This window comes from Branchiostoma floridae, chromosome 5 (genome assembly GCF_000003815.2).
Source record: "Branchiostoma floridae strain S238N-H82 chromosome 5, Bfl_VNyyK, whole genome shotgun sequence".
Classification (NCBI taxonomy): Eukaryota; Metazoa; Chordata; class Leptocardii; order Amphioxiformes; family Branchiostomatidae; genus Branchiostoma; species Branchiostoma floridae.
Window position 1 is genome coordinate 17,452,838 of NC_049983.1, and position 20,761 is coordinate 17,473,598.

Consider the following 20,761-nt stretch of genomic DNA (forward strand, 5'->3'; position numbering starts at 1 on the left):
GAACGAACTTTCACCTGTTGACCTCCTCGCGGTGCATGATGGTAGGTAAACAGGTGTTGTTCCGTTTGTTGCATGCATGCAGGTATGTCTGAGGTGTTGGCAGCTTGATATTTCTTAAAGACTCTGGTTTCCACGCCCTCTGGGAAGATGAGAAGGACAAGAAGGAGGTAGAGGATGGACCGGTAGACCCAGAGGTGAGTAGAAGAGACAAATATTCCGTTTTTGAGTCGTTCATATTTGATACTACGGTTGGCTTGTTTTCTTATTCATCAGTTGTCATAAATTTTAGCATTTTACAAAAATATGGGTTTAAAAATTAAACAAAATAATGCTAGACCGTCTTTGGTGGTAAGGCTGCTTTTCCGCACTCTCTTTCCTATCGCGAAAAACCTTCATTTTTCCTATCTTTCAACAACAACAACGATGTATGTCCAAAACTCCAGATCAACCAGTTGAAATTCAAATTGAGCTACTATAAAATCCCAATTTTACAATCTCCTTGCATTTATTAAAGATAATATTACTGTGTAGAGTATATAACTAGTACTATATCATCATAGCATACAATAGCAGACTTACTTGACTTATGAGGTCTATCGTATAGCACTGCAAAAATTAAGTATTTTTTTCATAGATTGTCATTAAAACATTTTCTGGAAGACACTGTAAGTCATTTTACTGATCAAATCTAATTCGTGGACATTGGAGGTGGTAGGTTGATTCGCGATTCTTAAAAAGCCGGGAAGTAAGATATGCAGAGAAAGGGAAAATGCCACGTAAGGAATATATGCTGCAAATCTTGTACTCGCTGGGGTCGAGTAAGTTTCCTTACCCGGCAATTTTCCTTTTGCGGCATATTTTCCTTCCCGGCGTATTCTCAGTTAAAAATTTCGAATCAACCTAAAGCACCCCCCCTCCCAAAAAAAACACCTTCTGCCAATCGAATGCCCCCAGAGAGGCCAATGAAGGATTTATATCTGGGGGATGGGGGGGACGATGTATTTAACCTCTATATGTAACCCTAACTTAAAGGTATTAAGTGATCTTAGTATTACTACCTTTATTGTGTTGGTATTCCAGCTAATACTGTAATAGCTATTATGTTTTACAGGTGAGTGTGACATGCTGGTATGGGTGCTTTCTTGTTGAGTTTGTGTTCATTGAATGAAAGATTTCCCAAGTGACAGTTTATGTGTAATGCCTGTAGCCATGTTATATACATTCTGCTATACATATAGAGATAGAAAAGTGTAGTCCATATTCAACACCCAATTGATACTTGCAGATACTAGCTTAGCTAACTATCAAATTAAGGTCACTGGTAGCCTGGGACTAATAATGGAATTTCCTGAACAATGTCTCATGTCATTCGGACTCATGAATCATGACACATTTATCGTAGGACCTTTACCAAAACTGTTAGTTGAGAGTGACTGAGTCCAAAATGCCATGAGCGAAATGACATAGGCTGTTCCAAAGAGATCCTCTCAGTGACAAAATAGTAAGGCAGTCGCCAGTTTTGTATGAAACTGAGATTGACTATTGATTGGATTATGCCCTGCAGATAATGGGCACTATCCATCAACTCGGCTCCATTAGCTCAGTTAATTGATTAACAGAAATAATAATTGCCTCTTACCAGGTACATGTGTCAAACCAGCATAACACAGCAGATATTTGGGCTCTAGGCGTTTTCGGCAGCAATACAAGCATTTGTTTAGAATCTACTTGATGCTATTTATGCTTTCTAGTAGAATTATTTCTATATGCATAGATGATACGTAACAGATATACATTTATATTATAATCATCATGGTATACAGTTTTTTTCCAAAATGTCCTTTCTCTTTCCACCATCATATAGTATATAAAATTATCCATGTACATGTAAATGATGTAACAGTTGTGTAAGTCTTGCATTGACAGTTTTTGAATAAATGTTACCTCTTATATAAGTTCATATAGTTCACTCCTAATACAAAGCAATAACCGCTCTTTTCCTATTTGATCCCATATCTACCCCTGAGGGCACAAGTGACTATGTACAGTTTTGATTCTTTACTGACTCAATCACCTAATTTACTTTCTCAGCAAGAGAGTTGACAGGGTCAAGTCAGTCTTATGAATTTTTTAGTGCCTGGAGAGTCACTGAGGGAATCCTCCTAAATCCTCTATGCATAATACATTTGTAGTCGAGTCTCCCCGTGCAAATAGCGCAGCTGGGAGTTAATGGGGAACTGACACATGTTGATACAGTCGTCATTCTTTCGCATTTCTGATTTGAGTGATGTTGCACTCCTCTATTCTACTAGGATTCCCACATTTTGTGAGTACCTTTCATGACATTCATGGTGGGATTTCTACTTTTTACATCCACAGACATGGAAGCATCATGTTACCTGTCCCTGATATCCTTAATACTTAATCAATATTATTCGTTGTATGTAGATAGTAAGATGATCTTAGTTTTTGGGATTCCACCTTTGTTATCCTTATTGATTTGTTTTTAAAATGTTCAAAATGTCAATTGAAATCAATGAATTTGGTTTCGACTGTCACGTTGAGTTAACAAGGCCACTGAAAGGTAAAAGCAAACATTCCTTCTAGTCCCACAGCATTTTAAGCCCATAGTGGTACTAGTAGAAGGTTGTTATCCACCATGTCTTAAACACGGTATTGACAGGCAGAACCCAACCCTCTCCTGATCCTCACCTTTTAGTTTTAGTTTTCCCTCCCCAAACCAAAGTCAGGTACATGTACCCATTTTTACACCTGGCTGGAGTGGGGAAAGTATGTAGTCCTGAGTGCTGTGGGGATAGTCGTGGTATTACTGGTAAGAGCCTTTCCTAAGGATACAACCTCAGTGGCATGTCAGGGGATTCAAACCCTGGACCTCTGGGCTCTGAGCCAAATTCCTTAACTGTTACACCATTACACAGTCTTAAGCTCTACGCAACAATCCCACTACTCTATAACATCCTTGCTCTATCTACTAGTAACTCAGTCCTGACAGAGTTTAGACCGTACACTAGCCTGGAGTCTGGCCTTGTTTGCTTTGGTCTGCTCCCAGAGGTTGCTACCCTGCCTTCTGGAGTGGACCAAAGCGATCAAGGCTGAACTCCAGGCTAGTGTACGGTCTAAACTCTGTTAGGTCTGAAGTAGATAGAGCAAGGACGTTATAGAGTAGTGGGATTGTTGGGTAGAGCTAGAGTACACTACAGTGACCATCCCTGCAGAGGTGACCTACTTCCACTGGCAGGTGGATAAAGTTGCCCGCACCTCTGGCACACCCCATACCAAATAAGGAGACGTTCCAGCAAGTGGTTGAGTTGGGAGCCATCCAGCACATACTTTGTTTTAAAACCAGAGAATGGAATTCCAAAAACTTTAATACCACAGTTTCATGCACTTGCTGGAACTTAAAGCTAAGGAAAATTCAGGACATGACTTGAGAAGTCTTCAATTTGTTATTCAAGCACTAGAAAAGTTTTCCTGCGTAAAATCAGCTTTTGGATTAACGTTATGTCCAGGTAAGGTCTTAACGCCAGGACCTGGGTTGCAATCTTTTAGGAATTGATAGAATTTTGCTTTTGTGTAGGATCTAATACTATACCAATAAGGATATCAAGGTCTGTTATGCACAGGGAGAGTTCCCAGCTTTAGGATTACTACTAGTAATGTTATACTTATTTTGGTAAGAGCTTTAGCAAGGTAATGCAATTTCTTCAGAAATCATCCTGAAGATTTGAATTTACAATGTATTATTATTTTGTCTCATTTTCCCATGTACACTCTTACAATGTTGTAGATTTGAGTCTCCTTTGTAAGCTATAACACTTCACTAAGGAATGCTAAACATTTTTCAAGCCATCAAGGTGTAAAATTTTTTTTACTTCTTTGAAAGTTTGATGCTGACTTGTTGACTTACAGGACAACAATCCACTATAAATATTCCCTTCACTTTATTCCTGCCACACACATGTGCATGTAGAGGCCGTTTATGTCACTGCCTATATTGATTCTTTCTTGGCAGTATTTACAAGATTTTTCTGCTGTGATATTGATGTACCTCTTCATGTTTTATTCTGGTTCCGGAAATCAATCTCAAATTCAAAATCAGATCTACTGACGATGTACCTCACTCTTGAAGAAGAGTTGTGTCGTTTATAGACTCAATGACAGTGACGACATGTGGAAGAAAGTTTGTTATGATTATCTCCATGAAAAATGGCGATACAGTTTTGGGGGTGTCTTTGAGTATGTACATGTCTGTCTCTCTGTCAGTGTGTCTGTTTGTGTTTCCAGATTTTGTAGTCAGCATGACTCAAGAACCTCTGGATGGATTACAATGATATTTGGTATGTTGGTAGGTGTTGGAAAGACAAAGATCAGGGTCAATTTTTAGCCCCCTGGTATGTGACCTTGGTACTGCAGCAGAATTTTTTATATGGTCTTTTTTGTGTTGCAGACAGCGAGGGCTGAGGATGGATGTGGCTGCTGGCGGGGATGACTACGCCAGTGGAGGTGCCAGCGATTCCGACGGGCCGACCGTCCAGTCTCCCAAACGTGCCAAAAGTCGGTCCAAAGTCTGGGACAGGGTCACCTGGTTCGCCCGCCGCAAGAGCTCCCGGGGCTGCAGCCAATCAGAGGCGGCGGGGACGCCTCACCCCGGGGCCGCCTGTCTTCCCGACGACCGCATGGACGTGGACTCAACTCCGTCCAGCCCGCGAGCGCTGTCAGAGTGTAGCTCGTCCAGCGAAGGGGACTTGAGCATGGCGGAGTCACACATCCGCCACCAGGCGAACCCAAACTCACAAGTGGACTCTCAGAGCTGCATCAAACCCAGCGTGGCACGGGCGCTCTTTCACGAGATCGAGATGGTTTCCTTGGCAACGCGTAAGCCCAAGATCGTCATCCAGAGGAGAAAGACGTTATCGTCGCAATCCTCGGAGGAATCCGACTCAGGGAATTTGTATCCGAGGGCGACGTCGTACCTAGACTCTTTACATCCCTCTGTAACAAACTCATCCGCAAAATGTTGCCAAGATGACCAGAACTTGAACTCCGCCCACGACCACCAGTATCGCGCCAGCTTCTCATGTAGACTGCACTCCCACTGCCCCTCGGCACAGAGCGTACCAAGGAGCGCGGTGGGTCAGACGCCACAATGTTTACACGTCGGTAACAAGAGAAATGCCTCGCGGTCGCCCAGTCCAAAGCCACGCCGCGGAGACCAGCTGGACACGGCAAAAAAGACCCATAGTAGGAAGCGATCGAATGACGGGAGGTGCTGCGTTTGGACTCCAGACTCGGTCCACTGTTTGGGAGCTGGGGGGATGGACGGTACAGGGTCAAGGTCCCCCTCTCCCAGAATGGGCCAGTCCAGCAAACCAGGGAGGGACGTACCATTGTCACCCCACCTGGGGGAGGGCAGGAGGCAGCTAGGGGAGGGAGTAGACGGGCCAGAGTTCAAGAAGCGTATGGAGGTAAGAATTATCTTTCTGACAAGACAAAGGTACCTACAAGAATAACAAATTAACAAGAATCTCCCAAATGTGAATGTTGACCATTAGACAGATGGTCAATATTTGACGAAGAGACGACTGACACCCACAAAGTTTGCACCAAAACCTTTTTCTGATACTTCTGTTTGCCACTTCCATCATTGCCATATCAAAGCATGCCAGTGCTGCTAACCCAGTTGCTTGAAGACATGCAGCCCGGAGACATGCCAGTTTTGACATTATTTGTCATTCTCAAGAATGACAGAGAGTTGGCCCACTCGTTTTACCCTTTTTCTGTGCCTCTCTCGTGTATGTCACTCTAACTCATTGTGCCTGAAGAGTCTGAAATATTTCATATCATCTCTGTTTACTTTTGTTCCTCACAGCTGATGATGGACTGGTTTGGAGACTTCAACGATCAGCAGAAAAACATTGTCATCAAGAGGATACTGGTCAGTACTTTTTACAACCTTACTAGGTCACTAAGAGGATTGCTGATGACAGTATGCAGGCATTGTTTTATGAATGAAACAAACAGTTGACAAAATAGATCATGAAAGAACGCAGGGAAGGGAGCATGTAGGGAGAATGCAGGGACACTGACAGGAAATTAGGTCATAGGTCCCAGAATAGTTTATCTCATTGCCCGTCTTCAGCTTCCTGCTGCCTTATGAAAGCCAGCAGGAAAATGTGCTAGACATAATCTGGGAGCATCAAGTGCAAATATGATTTTTAAAACTCCATACTTGTCTGAAAAATATTCAGAGGTGAGAAAGTAGAAAACAAAATTGCTAACGTGAAAAAAAAGTTACAATTTTTCATCCCCTCTCCTCCAGGACCAGTGTGGACTGCCCCAGATGCACCTGTTGTCGGTTGCCATGGAGCCCATCCTGCACCAGACCTGTCCTCACAACTGTCAGGACCTGTTGGCATGGTTACCAGCATCCATCTCCATCTACATCCTGTCCTTCTTGGACCCGGGTTCGTTCAATCTACATGTACTACTAGTATGTACGCCGAAAAGCAGTTACTCAAGCAACTGGATATGATTTTGGAAAATCATATCCACTCAGTTTCTTGAGAAACTGCTTTGTGGCGTATCTCATTACCTGGATGTCTTACCTTCATTGACCTACTTAGCTAATAAGGTCATTGAACCCAAAGTCTTTAGAAAGGACAAGAGTCATAAACTCTTTGTCCCAAGCTCATGTTCCAAGGATCTTAACGGCCACTGGTCCAATAAAAGAAAACAGCCTAACTGCAAACCTTTCAACAATTACATGCATCTACAACCAGCTGCTTATGCGCCAGGTGCCTGCAAAGCTAGTGTGTTACACAGATGGGCAGTTATACTAGCTTTATAGATATAAATACATGTACACAACCAGCCTGGTGCTTTATGAGATATTCAAAGCTATCTTCTACAGTTATGAAATCTATCAATATGAGAAATGTTAAATCCTCATCAATTGCACTGAATGACCTGTTATGTTGCAGTGAGCCTAACCCGTGCCTCCCAGACGTCGCGGGTTTGGTACGAGCTAGCGAACGAGCCGTGCCTGTGGCGCCGGTTCTGTACCCTCCCCACGTGGCAGATGAGCAGGGCCACCGCACAGAAACAGATGATCAACCACATGCTGCCCGATGGGACCATACATGTGAGTGCACATGGGGTATTTTATTGTACACACAAACTATAAAGAAACATACGTATATATGTTATATAAATGTAATGTCATAGTGCATGGGCAAAGGCACAATTGCGTAGAAATACTACATGTATTACATTTGTAGGTACAAAAATGGATGGCAAAAAGAACTGTTGATTGAGTAATTGAGTACATTATTGTCTACAAGTCTATGTGCTGCTATTCATGCTTTATAAACAATCATGGTGTCATTTTTCCATGAATTTAGGCTTCTCGGTTATGTGTTTTATCGATAAGAAATGGATGAAGGAAGGAAGGAACGAAGGAAGGAGCAAAGAAATAAAAGAAACAATTGATTGTTTATTGTTTTTCCAGTGGAAGAAGGTGTTTGGGGAGCGTTACTGCCTGAGAAGAAACTGGCTGCAGGGGACCTGCACTGTGAAGACGTTTGATGGACACACACAGGGCATCTCCTGTGTGGTGTTCGACGACACGAGGATCGTCAGTGGTTCATCAGACAAAACCATCAAGGTACATTGTAGCTTAAATCCTTATTATATAGAGTAACAAAAGCCTGACTATGTCATACATCTGGCTGCCCTTCTACTGGTAAAGCCCCACTGACAGCAAGGGATTGTATAATACTGGCAATATAATACTGGCTAGAGAAACAAGACTAGCCTATGTGTGGCCTGGATTTGTTTTTCATGGTCAGTAAATCTACATGTAAATTATATGGAAAATAACACCAAAGAAGGCCAATGGAACCAGGGCTATCTCCAGCCTTTATGTTTCATTGTTTTGGTGTTCAGACAGTGAAGTTTAAAATGTCCATCCCAACAAGCAAATTTCCTTCTCTGGAAGGAAGAACAGATCCTGGAGACAGCCCTGCTTGGATGAATTGGATAGAGGTTTTTTTTTCTAACCTTTATTTAACCTTGGTTCATCTTCGGCCTTAGCCGTTTTTCAAGATTTCAAGGGTGGAGTTGTGAGTTGCTTGGAAGTGTTGTGTGAAGACTAGCTGACTACTAATACCACTATGTGAGGGATACCAGCAGCAGTATAATCAAATACTGGATATTACATGCTACTGCTACTTTCCATAATTTTATTTTCTTTACTTCAGGTTTGGAACATCAGGACCAACACGCCGTGGTCAGTGCTGACCCTGGCCGGACACTCCGGCACGGTCAGATGTCTGCACCTGGAGGGGAACACACTGGTCAGCGGGGCCACGGACAGGACAATAAAGGTTGGTCAGCACACAAACTGTGACTAAGTGTAGATCAAGAAACATTCACTGCAAACCTTTCACATACATCTATGTTCTGTCTTTCATTACTTGCATTGCCACAAAATTCAAACATTATGAATGCCTCCTGTACTACTGTGAAATTTAGTTCCCACAAACATAAACCAACTAACAGTTTTAGAAAAGGTCTATGTCGGAATAGCAATTCAATGTGATTGTTATATATATATATATGTTAAAGACATAATATTATGTTATTTGTGTTGGCTAAAACTTTCAGTTGTCTTTATTCAGAGTCAGTAATTTTTCAAATTCCAATACGATTATACATTTCTTCTGTGACCAGAAAGAATCATTTTGGTCTGAAAAAAATCCAACTATATTTTTTCTGAAGACCCCTGAATAGCGACACAATAAATCCACATAATCCATCAAAGGGTTATAAAGAATTTTTCAGGTTTGTGTACTAATGATCCCTGGTTCTACTCCCATCCTGCAGGTGTGGGACTTGTCTATGCAGAGTAGCTGGTCCAGTATCGCCTGCAGGGTCACCATGATCGGACACTCCGACACGGTCAGGTGCCTCAAGGTAACGCAGATAGAGACTTTGAAATCAGACTTACTCTGAATGATAAGTATCAGTATGATAAGGTCCAGAGTTCGAAACCCCCTGTGTCACCGATTGTGTGCCACTCAAGTGAACTGAAAATGAGTACCATTCACCCGGACTCCAGGAAAAATAGTGACATATCAGTCACAAATGGAGATCCTAATTAAAACCAAACCAAACCAATATTACCGGGTAGTATTGTTGTTGACAATGTTACTTTCATGTATGGAGGTTTGTTTTTTTCGGCATGTCTGTTTGCTTGTATTTGAAAAAAGTAGACTGGATGGTTTCAACATGGCAAGTGGGGACACTGACAGGAAATTAGGTCATAGGTTCCAGAATAGGTTATCTCAAGGAGCTTATATCTCAATATAAGCTCCTTGGTTATCTCATTGCCTCTCTTCAGTTTCCTGTTGCCTTATGACAGCCAGTGGGAAAATACCATAAACAGAATCAGCGAGAGATTGGCAATAATAAAAAAAAAGAAATTCACAAAAACTAAAATAATGAACGAAAAAAGAAATTAAAAAAAAAATTATTTATCAAGCGTATGAGATTTCTTGTTGTTATTGCACCTCAGGTGGATGAAGAACGTGTGGTGAGTGGTTCGTATGACCAGACGCTGAAGGTGTGGAACCTGAGAACTGGACACTGTAAACACACTCTCAGGTAACATACAATCAAAGACATTTTCTTGTTTTGTTATTTGTTACATGTTTGCAATGTTCGGCAAGCCAAAGTGATGTTTACCAAGCACAGTAGGGATATCTTAGCAGGATACTTTTAAAGAATACTTGCAGATAGATGTGCAAAGGTCTAGTAGGTGTGACAGTTAGTTCAGTGTAGTAGAAACAGCTGCTGCTGAATCGCATGCCTGAGAAGCGTGTGTTACGCCAAAAGGCGATTATAACACTGTGCAGGGGTCTCCCTACAGAGTGGAACAACGGCGCTGCGCCACTCCCGAAAATCCTGGCGCCACTCCCCCAATTTTCAACTCTATGGGTTTCTCTATGTCTTTTGAGGGCAACTAGGGGGAAAAAACAACTGAATTCCCTGAAGTTTGAGTGAGAGAGGTCTCATATTTTGCAGAGAAATGGACACATACACCCTTCCTTTGTGTCAGTGAGCTTGGGTTGGCAGCAAAAATCACACTCCTTTGTTTTTGTCCTATTGTTATGCGTGTAGACAATAGATGTTGGTGACTTTTGCATATGATAATCTCATTAAAAAACCTGTTTTTCAAGACAAGGAAGACTGAGAAAAAACAGACAATAGACCTTGTTTATCTTTATGTTAGCACCAGACTGTGCTGCTAGTAGTGGTGCCAAGCTTCTAAAAGGCTCCTATCTGGTGATTTGCCATGATTTCTACCCAAAATGTATCCCTTGCCTTTCTTTCCCATCAAAAATTTTGGTTTTGTGACATTTCTGTTTGCAATTTTCACTCAGCAAGGTGGCCTAGTATGGTGGAAAACTTTACTGTATAAATGCGGGTGATAAGTTTTTATTTTGTTTGTTGTTGAAAAGAGCCTCCTACTAGTCCTAGATTAATCAACATATGTCAAGTTGCATTTCTTTTATATTTCAATAGATATAGCTTATAGTTTGCATTGAAAATGTACTTAACTTGGACATGTATTATACTTAAGTCAATTGGTCTGAATTTGAAAGACTTTAAAGCTTAAGTGTCAGGGGAAGGCTTCAAATTGTGATTCATTTTTATATTTAAGGCAAAATGCAACAGCTTCTCCAGGAATCCTGCCTCTCCGAACCACTCCCCCCTAATAGCCACGCGTTACGTTGCATCGGCCGCAGCGCGCCCTCCAGCACCACTCCCCTAAAATTTTCTGGGGAGACCCCTGTAACAGCTATAGACTGGATAATTTTATATCATTATCATTTTGAGCTACTTGCCCAGATTAGCACCACTAAATTTACAAGTAAACTTGAAGTATTACAATGCTTATATTTCATTGCATGAAGATGATTATATGAAGACTTAGATCTCTCTTTCTTCTATACATTACAACAGTGTGGATTTTGATGTAACTTGGTTTTCAGTGAAAAGCTGTTCATTTTTCTAAGTCTACCTGCAGTGTGTAGTATATCTACTCTGCTGGTTTGCATGTTTTGGTTTCATCAGTTAAGCATTAAGAACGTTGGTGATGTGGTTTTGTTTTGTTTTGTGTCACCCATAGAGGACACACTGCTGCTGTTCTATGTGTCCAGTTTGATGATGACAAGATTGTGTCCGGATCAGCTGATAACACCATTAAGGTAAAGTTTTCTGCCTTTAAACCTCACCTGAATGAGGGTTGATATTTCCCATAAGTTTCTCATATAGTCATAAATCTGAAAATGCCTAGCAAATAGGCTTCAAAATTCAGATTCAGTCCTTCTTTCCCCAAGACAGTGATCATAAATTCTGAAGATGATTTTCTTTCTGTAAAAAGGATTCCACCTTCTTTTCAGTTATCCTATTAAACTAATAGACATTGATTGGAAGGAATATTACTTTCAAACTGAGGCCACACCAATTTAATTTCTTGGTTCACGGATTTTTTCATAAAAAATATGGAGCGAGAGGGCGAAATAAAAATAAAAATAAAAATTGTAAAATGGTTGGGGTATAGGTAACGGCTAATCCAAAACATAAAGAAAAAAAAGTTTTCAGCTTGAAAAAAGTACAAAAACACTATTATTGTACAGTAACAGCACCTGTACCCACACTTTAAGGAGCTTATAATGCAAAGGCCAATTTGCTACACCAGAAAGTTGGTGAATGGTTTCATTAATGGTGAAAATTTGCTGAGTGGTAATTTTTACTTTTATTTTTTTTCCCAAAAAATAGGAGCGAGCGAATCCGTGAACCAAGAAATTAAATTGGTGTGGCCTGAGGCAATAATTTCCTAAAGAAATCTATTTGCAGTAATGCATAGAATAGAATAGAATATTTATGACAGCCTAAATCTGTTATTTGCGCCAACCTCAGATATGGAATATTGAAGGAGAATGTCTGAAGACCCTGATCGGCCACATGGACGCGGTGACTTGCCTGAACTTCACAGGAGACAAGATCGTCAGCGGCTCGCTGGACAGCGACCTGAAGTTCTGGGACATGCGGACAGGGCTGTGTGTCAGTACGCTGGACTGGACCAGATCTGAGGGGCACACGGGGGTTATCAGGTACCCATTACAACAAGGTCCATGCCAGTGGGTTTGGTTAATGTTAATGAGATGAAGTCATTATTAATGATGTGCCTCTTCAGTCAGTCTGAGATTTTGATTCTTAGCCTGGTATCCAGCTGTATTATAGCTCCTGAGTCTCTTCTTATGAATCAGAAGAGACTCTGGAGCTATAATACGGCTGGATACCAGGCTACTTGACTCTGCCATGTACGGCTGTGAATAAATGCTGCTCCGTTAGTTGTATTACTGCGCTTCTGAGTTATTAAATCAGTGTCCTTTGTCCACTGAATGGCGCTACATACATGTACTGTTATTCTGTTGGTTGCTATACTTGACAACAAATAAGGGAGGATGCAAGATGGTCCTGCTGTAGTCCAGGGCATCTGTTGTCATTTTTTAAATTTACGTCCTATGTTGAGGTCTTTTTCTGAACACAGGAGTATACAACTACATATACTTCTAATACATACCACTTAATATGATGGACATGCATTATGCTAACAAATAAAGGAATGCATGCTTTCAGAATGATATGTGAAACTTGATGCTCATGATGCATCCAATGGATTTGAAATTTGGACAATGGATTATTGGATTTGTAGTGATCAGTGTTGATTTATTGGTGTTCTTCCATCCCAACCCAGATGTCTGCAGGCCGACCACTGGAGGATTGTGAGTGCAGCAGATGACAAAACCCTCAAGGTAGGTTGATTCTCTACTACATATGTATACACACATCTTCTTCTTCTTTGTTTTTAGGTGGCCACCATCATCTTGTTGATGCCAGTTACTTATCAGATGATCTAGTACAGAAGGTTGTCAGTTGTACATTGTAGTCTCAGGTAATGTTTAGGTTTTGAAGTTGGGGGGTCTACTGTAAGTGTTAGTGTAGATATGCCACCTTATCCCTGAAGGATTCAAGGAATGGGGCAGTCACCATCTCTGCAGGAAGCACACACACATGGGCAGACACATACATACACACACACATACATTAAACACTGCTGAGTAAAGCCTATCGTATATGTTCACTATCATCATCTATGTGCTCGTCACTCAACACCTGTGTCCTGCAGGTGTGGAGCGTCGAGGACGGGAAACGTCTGGTCACCCTGCGTAACCACACCGACGGGGTCACGTGTCTGCAGTTCAATGACTATATGATCGTCTCTGGTTCCTACGACAAGACCGTCAAACTCTGGGACTTCTCTGTCTCCTCAGATAAAGTGTGAAGTTACGCCCAACAGTCTCATGTAGTCCGCACAGTCTGCACAATTTGAGTGCTGTGCACAAAGTCAGCAACTTATACTTGTGGATTGTTTCCTCCTCCCCATCATTATCACGGGCGGCTTGCCCGGACAAGGTCCACTTTTTCTCAGAGATTGTTTTAGGATAAGATTTATTGGTAAAGTTTGTGTTGATACATTTTTGCCTTAACATGAATAACATGAATGATACCTGTGAAACAAGCCAAGGATGACCTAAACTAAAACAAAAGAAGGATGGGAGCTACAGAAAACTAAATTGCTGCAGAGCCTGCAAAAGCTTTTGTTTGAACATCCAAATTTGGAATTATTATTTTATACCTTGAAACTACTAGATTTTATTTTGACAAATTGATACTAGGTTTTGGCTTCTTTACCAGCAAACATAAAAATTAGTAAAGCAAATTGAATTCGCTATTCCATTGAAACCTTTGCAAAGTTGGCAATGTCAGTAAGCAAAGGTAAAAAAATGCAGAAAAATAAACTGAAGACGTTGTGTGTGAACAGAAAACAATGCAACTTTATTATGAACGTTTGTCTTTTCATCATTATAGTGATACATGTAATATTAAACTTGATCATACTATCATGTGTCTCATATTAGAAACAATACAATACATGACATTATATGAGATATAACATTTACATTTGTATGTATAATCAAAGACTAGTTCCACCTGTTGTGATTTTGGTGCTGTTTAGACTTGCATGTTTGCATCATGAAACTGAACATAATCAACTTTACAAGTCCAGTTCTGGTCCAGTATACAGGTAAGCAGGACTACCTACGGTTGGAGCCAGTCAGTAACTCATCAGTTTTGTTTGTTAGTGCTGCAGAATTTGACATTGCTCTGCCTCATGAAATGTAGGAAATCTCAACTCTCTGAGTACAGAATGATGTATACCAAAAATCACTCTATGTTGCCAACTTGACTACATTTTTGTACTATGTTTAAACCATGAGTGTCATGTACTGCAACTGGGTAAACCTTGACATTGACTTTATCTATATGTCCACAATCAGCTTGACATTTCAGCTATTCTTCCTATGGTCTATACCTTTATTACATTAATACATCACATAAGAGAAAGGAACCAGAACAATCATACATAAGATGAATTGAGTTAAAGATATTTAGTTTTAGTCCTTGTCATGATCCTTTACCAGATAAGCTTTCATGAATATAAACCAACAGCAAACATTCCTGATATTTTAACTGAAGAATAAAAGGCATGTTTTGAATGAATTGCAATCATCTTTCAGAAGCAGTTTTACATTGCTATGATTCAAATAAGAATCTGTTTCTGGAGGATTTGTTAATGATACACTAAGATAACATGTCAGGTAATGTGTTGGGATTCAAGATTGTGCAAAAAAATATTTGCAAAGATAAGAAGTACAGTTATAAATTGTTGTTAAACCAAATTCATTTTTTAGTGCTCCATCCAGTTGTTGTGCACGCAAATTACATACATTGTGTATTAGGACTTGTGCATGCAAGAAGCAGAGTGGGTTGGAATTTTGTTTTACAAAAAAAATAGTATCTCTTTTTGCCACAGTTCCGATGTAAAGCAGCTCACAGCAAAATTACTGTTTGTCGATTTTTCTTCAAATTGTAGCATGTAAGACAAGCAGATACTTTGAAGTAGTAATTATTTTTTCAGTGTTTTTTTTTTTCTCAATTTAAGATCTAAATGTAGAGAGTTTTAAATGGTATGCAAACATGCGTGCCCCAGGGCACCACCGTGTTGAAATTTTGTGGAATTTCTTCTGTAAAAAAAAAAATGTGGAATTTCTTCTGAGGAAGTTACAATTTAATGAAAGTCATACAAATGTATCAGAATTATAGAAGGTGTGTTTTTAAAGTTGAAAATTTGTGATGTGTGCAATTGTGAGCACTATCACCCGGCGTGTGTAGAACACAGCAAACCTGTCGCACAGCAAATTTTGTAGTTGTCTCGATCTCAACAATGGCAATGCAAGTACCGTAAGGGCAACTGTACACCACAGATGTTTACTGGAAATACATTGTTTACATTATCATCAACACTGTGTTGGTATGCAGCACCTCAGCTGCCGATTGGTAGAACCTGGAAAAGTCTGACCTATGATTATGAATCAGTATGTACAGTTATGTATTATTTACATGAACAAATCAAATTAGCCGGTCAACTTCCAGGTTTTACCATCCAACATGGTAGACAATAAGCATGGTTGAAACTAGAGCAGGCACAGCTAGATGCATTGTGGGCAATATGTCCAAGTTGAAAGACTCTGAGATATGAATATAGCATGTCTGGACATGACTGAAGCATTGTTTATAGTAAGAGGCCTAAAATGTCGACATACTACCCACAGTCCATCTTGTTGTACATGCACAGTTTCACTTGTGCACTGGCTTATTCTTTCATCTTGGTCATGTGAGGGAGACGAACCTGTAGAATTATTCCAAGTTGTCCTTGCACACGTATACATGGTTGTATGGATGGTATCAATGTACATGTTGACATTGGCATTGAAGTATTGAGATGGCAGTAAGCAAAGTGTTGTTGTCATCAACCAATGTTAACATTGAGAGTGGAACATGCCAACTTGGGCAAAACATTTGTACGTTGTCTCGAAAAAATACTTTTCCTTAAGATGAAATATTTGCAATGTCGTATGCAAAATGATCCTTGTGTCGGAAGTTTGAATAGCAGCATTTGTCAACGTGACTGTATGCAAAATCAAAATGTGCCAATCAAGAACTATTTGTATATTAGAAGGTAGAAAAAAATTATATAATCACACTTGAATATTATTCACTGTAAACGATTGTGCCAAACACAATGTAAGTTTATATGGTCAGCAACTTTTTACATTTTGTAGGTTGTCAGATGCTAGTATGTTGCAACTGTATCTTAAGTATGATAAATATATAACCTCCGTCTTGTACTAGTATAAATCAAGGAGGTTAAAAATTTTAACCTCCTTGTATAGATGTACTGTGTGTTATGTAATCTGTAGCCATGTCTGTCCAGTCTGTCACTCTGTAATGTTGCAGCCTGTACGGTTAGTGGGAGATCCCATGATAGAGAAATGTCACAGTTTTGTACACATTTCTATTTCCTGATTAAAACTGCTGAAAGTGTGACCTCAAATAATGATTTAGTGTCTGTTATTTCTAGATGAATGAAAAATAAAGTTTCTGATACTGCTTTCCCACTGCCATCATGAATGACTGGGTTGCGAGTCTATTTTGTTCTTTAGAAGTGCTCTTAAAAGAGGTAAGTCACCCAAATGTCGATAAGAAATCACACAGGGAAGAACGTTTACATCATACATTACCTATCAACGATTTAATGACATGCTTTGACAACCTTGTACTAAGTTGTAGGGAAGAGAAAAGCGAACAAAAAGATACAAGTCACAAGCAGAAGAATGTACCATGAAAATTAAAACATCATGTGTCGACATGTCAAACATCTCTGGCATCAAGACTTCTGCATGAGTTAACCTTTTCTGTGCTAGGATCAGGATGCCTTTTAAGTTACTATTCTCCAAGCAGATGTTAGGGGGAGGGGGTCCTAAATCGTCTGTGTCAAGGAAGAGGCAGGAAGCTCAAGTCGTACGAATATTTCTCAACCTCCCAGTTCCACACAGGTTGCTTTGCGGAATCAGGAGATTGAGAGACCTTGCAATTTGCCTAACATCTGCTTGAAGATATAACGTTAAATGGTTAGCTGGGAAAACATAACAAATTCGCCATCCTCAACATCTGCTTGGAGACTGAGGGTGTCACCAAGCTGTCCAGGGAAATAATAAATGACAGTGGTGGATCAGAGGTGAATTGAACGTCAACGGCTTCTCCTTGGGTCTCCCCAAGAGTGCAAGGAAGCCTCGGCTATCCGTTCATGTCCTCATCACTTCCGTGCCTAAAACTGCTCATCGCGAGCCCGAGGGCTATGCTAGCAGTAGAGGTGTTATCACTTCAGGGGAACCCTCGGCGCATGGCCGAGGGCACCCTGATCAGATAAGATCAGGTGTATCAGTAGTATGAGGTGGAAGAAGCATTCACACAGAAGGGGGAGGGGAACGACAGAAAACGTTTGTGGGAAGCACACACAGGGAAAGCTGGGGAGAGGGGAGGCATGCCGGCGTCCAGGGACACACGGGCAGGGAACAGGGTAGGGAAAATCAAGTACATTGTGGGTAAAACACAAGGGATAGAGCGGAATGGGAAGAACACAAATCAACGTGACAAACACTCGCACACACACACAGCAAACAATGACCCACGTGCATGACGGGAAATTGACAGTCACGACCATGACAACGACATCTAGCGATAGTCTATCAAACTGCAGCAGTACGGACGCCTGTCGGTATTTCTGGCCTTAGTGCTGAAAAACATTCTCCTGTACATGTAACGTTATAAGTGACATCGTGGAGCAGAGATGAGTTTTGCATTTGGTTATTAATATCAATAGTATGTTTTAATAATCGTTGTTTTACATTATATTCAGGAAAACTGGGAATTAATTTCATTTTCATATTTACTTCTACAAACCATTTGCTAAACAATCCACTAAAGAATAGTTTCAGGAAGCGTTAGCCTGGTATCCAGCCGTAATATAGCTCCCGAGTCTATTCTCTCCTCTTTTCAATTGCAGAGAGGAGAGAAGAGACTCGGGAGCTATATTACGGCTGGATACCAGGCTAGTTTTATACACAATAGGCATTGTAGTTGAATCAACCTTCCCCTGCTGCCTGGTCCTGAAACCAATACAAATACTCGGGAGCTATATTACGGCTAGATACCAGGCTAGGAAGCGTCGCACCGTTGTCATGAAAATCACAAAAATTAAACCATCAAAAACAACATTGCAATATTTACAGTGTCTTATCAACAGAACATTGTTGTGTACCGCCGTCGCCAAACACGTTCGCTCCAACGCTCCGCGCTTTTATATGCAAGAAGCATGCTCTTAACCCTACACATCCTCCCCAGACAATCCCGTCGTTACAAGTTATCGACCTCCTCGTACCTGCGTGTTTGACCTTTGCTGTTTCGGTATTGACCTCGTGTGACCTTGAGCGTGCGGAGAATCAGTGTCACAGCTGACAAATCGACCTCAGTACGTGATTACCGTCACAGCGGGGAGGCGGGAAAACAGTGGCAGAGTGGGAGGTAGTTAAGAGACAAGGCTACTATTCGACGTTAGGATTACATGTATGACTCAGTTTATCAATGCAACGTTAACGTTACTCTGTTTGCAGTCTTGAATTAAGCTTCCAAACGTAAACTTTACTTAACACCATAAATCGTGATCATGGGTTGAAAACAACCCAAAACCTTGTTGACCCTACTCTCCAAACAGAGGTTAGGCTCAGGCTGTTTTTTATCATTTGACAATACAGTACAATATACAGTACAAAATATAAAAAAAGACTGAAAAAAAGTTTTAAAAACACCCGGAGCCTAACCTCTGCTTGGAATGTAGATCGACCCCAAAACAGATCGTGACAGACAGCTTACATCATGTATTAAAGTGTTTGCACCCGTGTTTGTAGTACTAGTCCCAGTTGGACAAGGTGATCCCATATATGGCCCATGTCGTGCCGAGAATCACTACCAGCGATCATAAACGTCTCCGCACTGCATCAGGGCTGTCACGTTTGCAAACAAGCTAGATTGGGATGGACATGGGATTAAAAATGGAAAAGTCGTTGCACAAAAAAGTCGTTAGGGGCCCCAAAATTTAATCATGACGTGATAGGTCAAGACCTAACTGCATTCTAAATATGATTTAATACTTCATACATATATAAAACACAATCAAACCACAAGACTACAAACACGCGCTAGACGACATTGCCTTCTTAGCGTTACTGAATAGTCAAACAGAGAGGGGAAGACAACACCATGGCAGCATATCATATGTACACGTGTGATGTGTTGGGCTGTATTACGTGTTATGTTGTGTTGTGCTGTGTTGTGTTGTGTTGTGTTGTGTTGTGTTGTGTTGTGTTGTATTGTGTTGTGCTGCACTGTATGACCTGTATTGCAGTATGTTTGTTGTCTGTGATGTTTTGTGATATTTTGTGTTGTGTTAGACTAAGTACAGTGGAAACCAGCTATTTGCAATACGCTTTGGCGCAAAAATTGGCTAGTTGCAAAGAATTGTGAAATCCAAAACCGTTTCCCATTCCCATTGTATATTTTTCTGTATTGTGTTGCGTTGCACTGTGCTGTGTTTTTCTATATTGTATTGCGATGTGTTGTGCAGTGCTTACACGTGTTGGTCTTCTTTATGCTTTGTGTCAGTCTATGGCTATGCTATGTAGTTCAGATACAAGTTTAGTAGTCTATTAAATCAACCGTATGTGTACATAATTAGATTAAACTTTTAAAGAATCCATGACGTGTACGGCTACAAATGGTATTCCAATCTTTTCAAAGGCTCCTCATAATTACATAAAACTATTACAGCCAAAAGTCACACACACATCTTATCTGGGTGCCAGACATTTATTTCAATTTCAAACCCATTACCAAGTATACGGTTTGTACTTGCTGCCATTTCAGGTTAATGAGGGCACTTTGTCTGCAAATTGGTCCATTAACTCGTGGCAACGAAACTGCCAAGAACACATTGAGTTAATTTGAACGACGACGTCCTTTGATACAGTTTTCAACGTGTATAGGAGTGGCAATCACAGAAGCTATCTAAACATGCCACGTCTTTATGTGATGCGATAGAGTAAACGAAGCAGTAGAAAAGACACTCTTAGATAGGTCTCTTTTAGTCTGTAGGCATACGAGTTGGCATTATTTCCTCATCACATACTTTTGATTTTATACTTATCATGTTTGCCTTCATGGAAGGGATGCTATCCCCAATATTTTCACCTGTGGTTCAAACCTGCCAACAAAACGAAACAGCACTACAGAAATTCCTTTATACATGTACGTTATATGTGTAAATTTTTTTAAATGGTCGTCACAAAAAAAAAGCCGAATCAAATGAATGTGAAAACATACCACCTCAACAGAAGGTGATACTACTACATGTATGTGATAAATATAACACGGTGTATTCCATATCACCCGAGGCACCAACCCGATCGCAGGTAGGATCAAACAGATAATACTAGTACCTGTATGAATGAATTTCTTGCTCAGAAATCGCACAATGTACAATGCATGGCAACCAATAACAACTACTAGCTAATATAGACAATAGTACTACAAGGCTACATGCATAACAACAAAATATGTTCCATAACAGCACAGCCATGTACGGGTGAAA

General features: G+C 40.5%; 1 protein-coding gene across 1 annotated transcript; it reads left to right on the forward strand.

Moving 5' to 3' along the window:
• Positions 1–12: 12 nt before the first annotated feature.
• LOC118416057 (F-box/WD repeat-containing protein 7-like) lies at positions 13–16,607 on the forward strand. Its single transcript, XM_035821111.1, has 13 exons — positions 13–194; positions 4,469–5,486; positions 5,891–5,956; positions 6,341–6,485; positions 7,002–7,162; positions 7,529–7,684; positions 8,280–8,405; positions 8,905–8,994; positions 9,596–9,684; positions 11,213–11,291; positions 12,007–12,200; positions 12,848–12,905; positions 13,280–16,607. Exons 2-13 carry the CDS (start codon positions 4,485–4,487, stop codon positions 13,433–13,435), a joined length of 2,322 nt encoding a protein of 773 aa, XP_035677004.1. The 5' UTR covers positions 13–194; positions 4,469–4,484; the 3' UTR covers positions 13,436–16,607.
• The last annotated feature ends 4,154 nt before the right edge of the window (positions 16,608–20,761 follow it).

Bases quoted from the DNA above. Each gene is read 5' to 3' on its own strand.
- LOC118416057 (XM_035821111.1), top strand. From the start codon at position 4,485: ATGGATGTGGCTGCTGGCGGGGATGACTACGCCAGTGGAGGTGCCAGC. The intron at 8,406-8,904 runs GTTGGTCAGCAC...CCCATCCTGCAG, and splicing joins CCACGGACAGGACAATAAAG to GTGTGGGACTTGTCTATGCA. The intron at 12,906-13,279 runs GTAGGTTGATTC...TGTGTCCTGCAG, and splicing joins CAGATGACAAAACCCTCAAG to GTGTGGAGCGTCGAGGACGG.